The sequence below is a fragment of the Peromyscus californicus genome, unplaced genomic scaffold (assembly GCF_007827085.1).
Source record: "Peromyscus californicus insignis strain IS unplaced genomic scaffold, ASM782708v3 Scaffold_22__1_contigs__length_63687245, whole genome shotgun sequence".
NCBI classification, from domain to species: Eukaryota; Metazoa; Chordata; class Mammalia; order Rodentia; family Cricetidae; genus Peromyscus; species Peromyscus californicus.
This window is the reverse complement of record NW_026294525.1, coordinates 292526-302498: the sequence shown is the minus strand read 5'-3', so window position 1 is coordinate 302498 and position 9973 is coordinate 292526. Positions and strand designations below refer to the sequence as shown.

The window sequence follows — 9973 nt, the reverse complement described above, 5'->3', positions numbered from 1 at the left end:
TGTTGCCTTAGTAAGCAATATACTGGCACCCTAGGTCTGTCCTGCCCTTCTCTGGCCTTTTATAAATACCCAGATTTCCCTTTCAAACTACAGCCACCTGGTGCTTGTCAACAGTTTAATTTTACTTGCATTATGTACTTTTATAAAAATGAGTGGGAAAGATTGAAAATTACTGTAAGTAAAGGTCTTGAATATAATTCAGCTCAGCCCAAACCAAAAATAATGTGGTCTCAAAATTGCATTTAACCTCATCTAGACTTTGACCAGTTAACTGAATGTCATACACAAAGGAAAATAAAAGCACACAAGCACAGGCACTGGAAACTTACCACCAATTACCAAATTGGGTGGGGTGAATGAAATTAGTAATTTAAAGGGATGTTTTTCCTCTGATAATAAAACACCACTCTATAGTGTATGTCAACTTGTTCAATCCACACACAATATAAGTAAATACTGGAGGCTTTGTGTGTGCTGGAAAAGGGGAGACTTTATGAAAGAATCAAAGAACAGCAGGCCAACATTAAATTAAATTCTTCTGGGCTGTGATTTTAAAAAATAGGGAGAGGTTTATCAATCTCATTACCACACACCCAAAATCTAGTGGAATTAAGTGTTCTTTACACTTCTGAATTTTAGTCCAATTATTGTTCATATCTATGAACATAAAACATGTAGCCAGTTTTTAAATATAAAAAGCCTTGCAATTTCTGAGCATTCTGTAAATACTGGCAATGATCATAATTTTCTTTTTAAAAGGGCACAGCATAAAAGCTTTTTAAATTCCCAGAACAGGGCTCTGGGTCAGAATTAAAAGACTCATGCTGACTGGCCAGTAGCCAGGCAGGAAGTATAGGCAGGACAAGCAGAGAAGAGAATTCTGGGAATAGGAAGGTTGAGTCAGGAGTCATGAGCCAGACACAGAGGAATCGAGATGTAAAAGTACCGGTAAGCCGCAAGCCACGTGGCAACTTATAGATTAATAGAAATGGGTTAAGATATAAGAACAGATAGCAGGAAGCCTGCCACAGCCATACAGTTTATAAGTAATATAAGTCTCTGTGTGTTTACTTGGGTCCAAGCAGCCGGTTGCAGGGCTGCAGGAGCTGAACAGAACCAGGAAAACTCCAGCTACAAAGACTATTCATGAAGAGGGAACAGACTACTTTTGTGGACCTAACTAGGTACCTAACTGTAGCAGTGTCCTTCCTGAAGGGCTGGTACCTGTATTCTGACTTGCATGATCAAAGCAGGTGGAACTGCTAGCTTTCAATGGATTTATACTAACCTAGGTAGTGTATTATTATGGAGCCCATTGCTACTTATAGAATCTGAGTGTTCATAAGGATTGCTGCTGTGGAAAAGTAAATAACTGTGCTAAACCAGCTCCCCTAACCATTGCTGAGCCCATTGTCCCAAGCATCCACATACAGTTTTAACTGCAAGTGCAGGGAACATTTGTCTATATATGAAGTAAATATTTTTGGTTCTCACAAGGGCCAGAGGCATGAGGGTTGCTATGGGCAGCTGATTATCTGTAGATACTACTGACATCAGTAGTCAGGGTGGATGTTGAAAACTCAATGCTGTGCACAACAGTCTCTCACAGCAAATAATTATCCAGCCCAAAATGTGACAGTGTGGTTTTTGTGTTAAGGACCTGGGGTAAGGTAGGAAGCAAATTAGATAAATTAATGTATATGGCAACAGCTCTGATGGAACTCAGAATCTGGGATGAAATACAACATATATTCTGTCTAATTAGATGAATCCACAGTGTTTGTATTTAAATACTTTATTTTCATTTCACAAAGAAAGCAAGTGTTTGCAGTTAAACATGCCTTTCAATCAGTGCTGGTCATATGCAAAACAAGTACAAAGAAAAATAAGCATTTTCCCTTTACAAGTAAAACAATACAATTTGCACATACAATATTACACATACATACTATTTTCAAAAATTTCCACAAAAGACAGATTAGAATACAAATTTAGAATTTTACCCACGAACTCAGACTGAAGGAACTGAAGGTTTCTACTGGTGTTTAAATTAAAAAAAAAAAAAAAAGTAATACCTTTGTAAGTTTCCAAGTAGTTACTTTCCAAAGTATTTGCAAGAGACTCTTCCTCACAGCCACAAGGAACACTTGGCTTTAATCAAGACAGCCGACTATAGTTTGTCTCAATGTGATTTGCTGATGAAGGCAAATGCTCCAATTATGTAGCAATTCTCATTTCACACACACACACACACACACACACACACACACACACACACACACAGAGTGTATTATTGTACTGATGATTTATACAGCCGAACTTCTGGAGCATTTCTTTGAGCTAAGCCATGACCTTTACTTCCTTTGAAGTATTTCAAATTAAAAACGGTTCAAAAATATAACTAATGACTACCATGACTAACTCCAAAAAGGTGGCCCTTTCTCTTTTATTTATGATCAAAGGTAAATGTGTCATGAATAACTTTTCCTACAGCAGCAGGTATAAGTAACAGCAATGTTACTAGACTAATTTTCCAACACATTCCTGAGTTTGATATGGTAAATAACACTTCTTTGAGAATTTTTTCTAGGAGTCCTATCTATCACTCAGTGTTTCTTAAAAGGATATGGCAAATCTTCCTCATGGAATATCAATTAAAAAAATGTACAAACAAAACAAAGCTAAGATGCAGCAAGGACAGGGAAGGTATGCATGTGCATTTTCTTTGATGCAGACAAATGTGTAGTCATAACATTTACCATGTGGTGGAATATAAGAATGCTGAGAGCAGACACACAGGCTTGGGTGCATGAGATGCACACAGAATCACAAAGTCGACTAGGATGCAGCATTAGCTTAAATTTGTGAGTACAACCTAAGACAGCACCTAATAACAACGAAGGCGCTGGAGGCAAAAGGAAAAACAGAACAGGAATGGTTCAGTTAATAGAGAACTGGGGAAGAGATGCAGCCACACAAAAGAGTTCTGGGTAAGAAGGGGCCAATTTGCCCTCCCATCTGTGGATGTTCTAAGATAGAAAAAGCTAGCCCCTGAAGTTCTTCCACCATCTCAGTTTGACACATTAGAATTGCTGGGTCTGATTAGTTTCCACAACGCAGCCATATCTGAGTGTCTTTGCCCATCTTATTTGCTGCATGCTCATTGCCACTGTTCGACATGGAGTCACAGGGCTGCACTTCCAGTCAGGTGCCCAAGATGTAATGAGCTTTTGTTTTTGTCCTAGGTGCATGTAGAAATCTTCAAAGGAATAAATGTTAAAGCAAAACAATGACAGCAAGGGAAAAATTGAATATGTATGTGTATATATTTGTATCCTTAAAGATATATCCTAGAAAATAACTAGAATAAAAAAAAAAAAAAACCAAAACAACTGCACTAGTTACTGCTGAGTGATGACATATGCAAGAAAGGATGCACTCTATCATATTATGAAACTAATTTTCATTATGCCCTTTATAGTTAGGCAAAGAACTAAACACAAAATGAAATAAAAAAAACCAAAACTATTTATACTAAGGATAGTCTTCTATCAAAAATATAAATCCAAAACAATTAAGTAAAAAACACACAACTGCTCTACTCACTGTTGCCAATACAAGCATAAGGAGAAGGGGAGAATAGGAGGTATGTCATACACCAATCCTCAATTTTGATTAGGTACCCATTTATCCATGCAAAGGACTAGGAGCCTAATCAGTACCATGAAAAAATATATTTTAAAAGCATGCACTCTATCTAACCACTACCTATCTAAGCAGTCCCCCCTCCCCTCCACTAAAAAAAAAAAAAAAAACCCGTTATAAAATTATTGCCTCTATAGGCAATGAGGAAAGGGAGCAGGGGAGAGTTATCATACGTCTAGACCTCCATGTTTCATTATATATCTACAAATCCCAGCAAAGAACTGGTGCTATGTGGAATAATATATAGAATGTAGCAATTATTTATATATATCAAAAATATATGTACACCCAGACCCCCCCACAAAGCAACAAAAAATAAGTAAACAAAACATCTAGTCTACCACTGCCCACCAGGCAATGAGGGATAAGGGAGTGTGGAGAGTTTTCATAGAATCAATCTCAATGTTCATTAAATACATATTTAAAAAAACAGTCACGCCAAGGACCAGGTTCAAAATGAAGTTAACATCACAAGGCATTACAACGTAATGTGTGTGTGTGTGTGTATGTGTGTGTGTGTGTGTGTGTGTGTGTATACATATATGCACACACATACACATACATACATGGTTACCTTTTTCTCTAACAAGCTGTGTTATAAGCAATGAACAGACAAAACAAGAACCCAAGCCCCACAGTACTCATATACTCCTACAGTATGGCACAGGTGATGAGTGAAGCAAAGATGTTCCATGCCTCTGGGTATAGATTCTCACTTCCTTTGACAGTAAGCTCAAACACAAAAGCAGATTGGGAGTGAAATAATGAAATAACTGACAAACTTTCAAATACATTTAAAAAAGTAAAAACCCAGAACTCTTTCACCCCATACTCCCATGCCAAAGCTACACAACTACTCTATAAGCGATTGCCCAGACAGGCAATGAGGGAAGGGGATGGGGAGATTTTTCATAGAATGAACCTCAATATTCCTTATGTACCTAAGTGTCCACAGACAGGTTTAGGTACAAATGAAGAAACAACAAAAAGATTAAAAAATTTATATTTACATTTTAAAGTATATACATACCCACCCTTGAGGGTGGAACAGAGTTAGAAAATCTATGCTACTCTACAATTGCCCACAGAGGCAATGAGGAAAGGGAAAAGAGGAAGTTTTCATACATCCGGACCTCCACGTCTCATTAGGCACTTATACGCCCATGTAAAGGACTTAGTACCAAATGAAATAACACAGTATAGTAACAAAATTATATACATTTGTAAGACTATATCTCCTGCCCTTAGTCCCCCCTAAAGCTAAGATAAAAAATGAAAAGAAAATCCTTCCCACATCGATGGATAAGAACACTAGGACACTAAATTCAAAGCTCCATGGTTTGTCAGAAACTGGTAAGTCCAAGTTCAAGACAGGTACCCAATGGAACAAAGTGACCAAGGAACAAAAGCACATAGCAAAAGCACAGTGAAGGCATATGTCGGCCCCACCTCCAAAGCTGCCTGTGCTACTTGACACTCACTGCATGTCCAATGTACGATAAGGAAGAAACCTCTTAGAGAGATCCCCAACTTCCCTCGTAAATCCACGGAAAGGACAGGGAAAGCAAGGAAGTAAAATGCAGCAAAGCATGTTTATACACTTAAAAAGTATATACTTTTACCCCAAAACTACTTTTCCAGACTAGCAAAAACCAACCAACCAAACAACCACCACCCCAAACCCAAATCCAACTTTCAAAAAAAACTACTTTAACAAGTATTGCACCTCAGACAATAAAAGAAAGGAAAAGAGGCACTGTTATACATCTGAACTCCACTGGTACCTTCCACTCTGAGCATCCAGTGAATTAATACAATACAGTAGTAAGAACATACATACAGGCATTAGGTACACATCCCTGCACCCCCACACTCCACTCATACAGCCATTCTATTGGCTACTGCCAACAAGCAATAAGAGGTGATAAAATGTGACTGTTTAATTTGGTCTTCCACATTTCATCAGGTATTTTCACATGCATTTCAAGGGCATAGGACCAAACAAAATTAGTAATAAAAAATCATAGCAAGCACTACTCTACTCTCTTCCAAACTCTCCCTAACAGAACAATTAATTATTGCCTTAAAGGGAACAAGGAAAAGGGAACACTCTGTCATACTCAGTCATAATGGTAATTAAGTTATCTATGCAAAGAAACAAGTCTAAAAAGTAGAATTGCATTTATAAATGTGCTTGAAAGGATGAGAGGCAACCTAAGTTCCTAAGACTAGAACAAAACAGTAGGCACTATTACTATTCTGTTATTGCCAATGCATCCATGTGGACTTGCATGGTTATGTACATGTCCACAAGAATGTCAGGAGGGCAGCATTAAGTCCCAAATAGCAGCAAAATTATTTCTACACACTTTTAAAAGAAGTTACCTTGCTCCTTCTTGAAACCTACCACATCCTTTCAAAAATTAAAACCAAATTACTCTATAGCTGTAGGCAACATGGGAAGAGGAGAGATTATCAGAGAGCAGTATTTCACTCTTTACCAGGACAAAATTTGTAAAATAAAAACATAAAAATACATGTGTATGTTTCAAAAGTATATATCACCTCCCTCACAAAAGCTCCCACAAACTCTCTAAAAATCAAGCACTTATTCTGCTAATTATTGCCCAACCAGGCAGTATGGGATGGGGAAAAGAGTAGATTTGTCATACTTTTGAGACCTCCACTTTTCACTTTGTACTTCTTTGATATTTCAGAGATTTAAGAACAAAATAAAAGAACATAAAACCAGGCAAATGTGTGTGTGTGTGTGTGTGTGTGTGTGTGTGTGTGTGTGTGTGTGTGTGTGTGTATATCTGAGTTTCAAGAACTATAAATGAAAAAAGACAGAACATTTCCAAAACAGAGGATTCATTCTGTATAAATAAAAGTAAGGCAAGGGTGGGGGAACTACATTATACCTGTGATCCCAATTTTTAAGAGGTCGATATAAACCAACCCACTCTTATCTGTGAACTCAACCTGGGACTGCAGTCCTCAGCAACAGTGCACCTGAGAGGTACTGTGCCATCCCTGAAACCCTCGAACACATGGTCTTATATAAATGCTCAGCAGTCTGGCTGAAGATTACCATTCCAGGTGCTTTAGATTAAGTAAGCACCTTTAAAATCCAATTCAACAACAGGCTATCAATCATGCAACAAACACAAGACTTAATGTTAATTTCTTGCTTCCCAATAATCAGAAAGAATTGTTTGGTACCCAGTAAACCTGATGCAGCTGGATTTGTTTTTTTTTATACCCAGGACTCTTCTGGAAGCTTTTGTTCTAATGGTGGCTAAAGTCTCATAAAATGAAAACACATGTGGCAAAGAAAACCAGTTAAGTAGAACCTGTGATAGCAAGAAAGTTTGTAAACACTGAACACTGACAAACACAATTTCATTTTTAAAGACAAAATGAGACAGAAGGCACAAGTTTCTGAGGAGAAATTGCCACTACTTTTTATTATAGCTAACTCTATATTAGTAGACTAAACTTATCTCCTCCAATTCCTAACTTTCAGATCTCCAAATCAATTTTTCCCCCACAAATCTAGATTTCCAATTCAATTTTTCCTAATAATCAAGGCGTACCTTTCATATTATATTCAAGTACACCCTTTCTCTGTGGTGAGCAGAATGCTCATTCAATCACTACCCAACAATGTCGGATATCTGTGTGCTTATACCTAGAGCACAAGCTGGCCTGTGCCTCAATCTTCCTTCCTAGAAGTACAGAACGCAATGTAAATTTCGGAGGAGGAAAATCTGAACGCTACCAATATACTTATCAGACTATACATGCTACCTCTCAGCCTTATATTCTTGACTTTGAGTTAGTTATAAGAGGCTGCACATAACGGGCTAACAAAACATGAAAAATCACAGGATTTTGTGGGAAAATTAAGAGGAGGCCTATCAAAGTTAAAAACAATTGAGATGAAGATTATAGGTAAGACTGAAAATATTATGGCTCCAGTATCCTGGGAATGAACAGCTTCTGATAGAAGTGAATCAAGAATTACTTTTTTTTAAGCACATATCCTCATAAGGCTTTATTTACAACATCACACACCATATACATTCACACTCATACATGGAAAAAAGTGTTATTTAAGACAAGATTTGCCATATGCAGAGTTACATAGACTTTAGGATCAATGCCAAGATGGGCAGATAAATCTCAAGATTGAACTGATCTTGAGAAGTAGCAAAAGTTAAATTTTGTATCAAAGTAGAATTTAGTAATACAACATGGTAAAAAAAAAAAAAAGGCAACTAAAACCCACCAGAGTATTTTCCCTTCACTCTAAAAATACAACCCCCCACAACCTTCAGTATCAACTAAACTATCATTCATTTACCAAAAGCACAAAGGAAATAAAGATCTACAATTAACTATTTCACAAAGATATCAAGATGATTCTGTGATTCTCAGGAATAACATTTTCTACTCAAAAACACAAAAATGTTTAGAAAAGACTAAATTGGGAGCAAACACTAGATTTAAAGCAGGCTATTTTCAGCTTGTCAGCCATTAAAATTTTGTTATATAAAAATATTTTCATAAAATAAACTATAACTTTGTATACAGCTCCACATATTCTAACTTTACAACAGCCAAATAAAAAAAGTGGCCTTTCTATGGTCTGATTCTGTGGAGTGTTTTCAGTGTTCACAAATGAGTAATTCTTTTTTATGTACACGGACAGTTTTCAAACAAAATATAGAATTCTCATGAGTTATTAAGAAGAAAACTTCTCTCCTAAGAATCAAAGAAACACAACAATCTAGGAATAAGTCTGCATAGCTCAAAAAATTCAAGTACAGTATTTCTCCTTCAGAAGGAGTGAAAACGCCTGCATTCTGCTCTGGACACCCTCCCTCCCTTTTCCTTTGCTTGAGCCTTGGCTGCTCTGTTTAATGTTAGTTTGGCCATAAGAAAGGAAAACAAAGCTACAGTTTTTTTTTTTTTTCAACTAAACAGAAGTACTGTTTTTAACAGTGAAAAAAGAATTCATAGTCCACCATATTTTCAACTTATTCCTTTTCCACATTCTCATTGTCCCTTTAAGGTACTATGGTGAACTTCAAAATAAAAAGCTTTAATTTCTTGAGAAATGCTTCTAATACACATTGTAACATAAAGTAAAAGCACACACATGGGTACGATTCACACAGTAAAGGGTATGATTTGTTAGGTCAAAAGGCAACTTAAACAAATTACATTCTTGGTGGGAAAGTAAATGACAAAAATACCAGTGCTTAACAGAAAGCTTGCCAAAGCAAAGAAATACTCCTCCACAGCAGAAAATCTACCTAAGCAGGACTAACCAAGTGTATAGAGTTGGGGGGTACTGGAATTCATGGATAAAATAATTAACATTAACTCAATTCAGAATACCTTCCTACAGTAGCGCCATAAAGATGAAGCAGAAAGTGTTAAATACTTGGAAAACTGCAATTTGGGGCCTGTTCGTTCATTTGTTCAACAGAAACAAGATAAACTCTTTAGAACCTGATTATTCTGCAGGGAAAATTATAATAAAGATATAAACCTTTTAAAGAACCCCCAATCAGGGCAGACCTGCCCACCTGAGGTCAGTTGTCTATAATTGCATCTTCCAGGCCTTTGGCACTGGACTCTTCCAGGCTATCATACTCCAAATGCATCTATGAACAAGGAGCAACAACCAACTGGCCAATCAGCAACCCTCAGATATGGTGGTTCTTACAGCAGACTTTCCTTGGATGTACTATGTCAGCAACTCTCTGGACACTAATAAACAGAACAGAATTTCAAATATGACTTTTTTTTCTCCATTTGTGTGTCCAAAGAAAAATTATGCATTGTTTTTGTAGATGGTTAGTATACAGGTGAATATAATTTTGTAATAAATAACTACTTACTGCCTAAAGACATTTCAGAAAAGACATGAAAAACACAATTGGGCCCTGAGCTGACTAGAATTCCTAACAGTGCAAACAATTCAGTAGCAGGCCTGCCTTCACTTCAACTTTTGCAAAAGCAGCAGAGCCGTGGGCACCGGAAGATCAGCTGTGAGTGCTACAGCCACAAGGTCAGAGTTTTCAGATTCCTCGACATCCACTGGATATTCAGCTGAATAACTTCCAAAGCCTCCTGGACACACCGAAGCTGCAAGGTTGCCTCTGACTGATTTTCAAAGAATGCCTGGACCTGCAAGTTCCACAGAGAAGCATTTTAAACAAGGAAAGGTTGAGGCTCCCTGATCAGCTTTCTGAAA

General features: G+C 37.2%; 1 protein-coding gene across 2 annotated transcripts in view; it reads right to left on the bottom strand.

The window, feature by feature from the left end:
* Nucleotides 1-1779: 1779 nt before the first annotated feature.
* The window catches only part of Lnpep (leucyl and cystinyl aminopeptidase), a 96993-nt gene continuing 88799 nt past the window's right edge, over nt 1780-9973 (bottom strand). For both annotated transcript variants that reach the window (XM_052750694.1, XM_052750693.1), the window contains exon 18: nt 1780-9906. In XM_052750694.1, the coding sequence (XP_052606654.1) occupies nt 9775-9906 (132 nt within the window). In that variant the 3' untranslated portion in view covers nt 1780-9774. The remainder of the gene's footprint in view (nt 9907-9973) is intronic.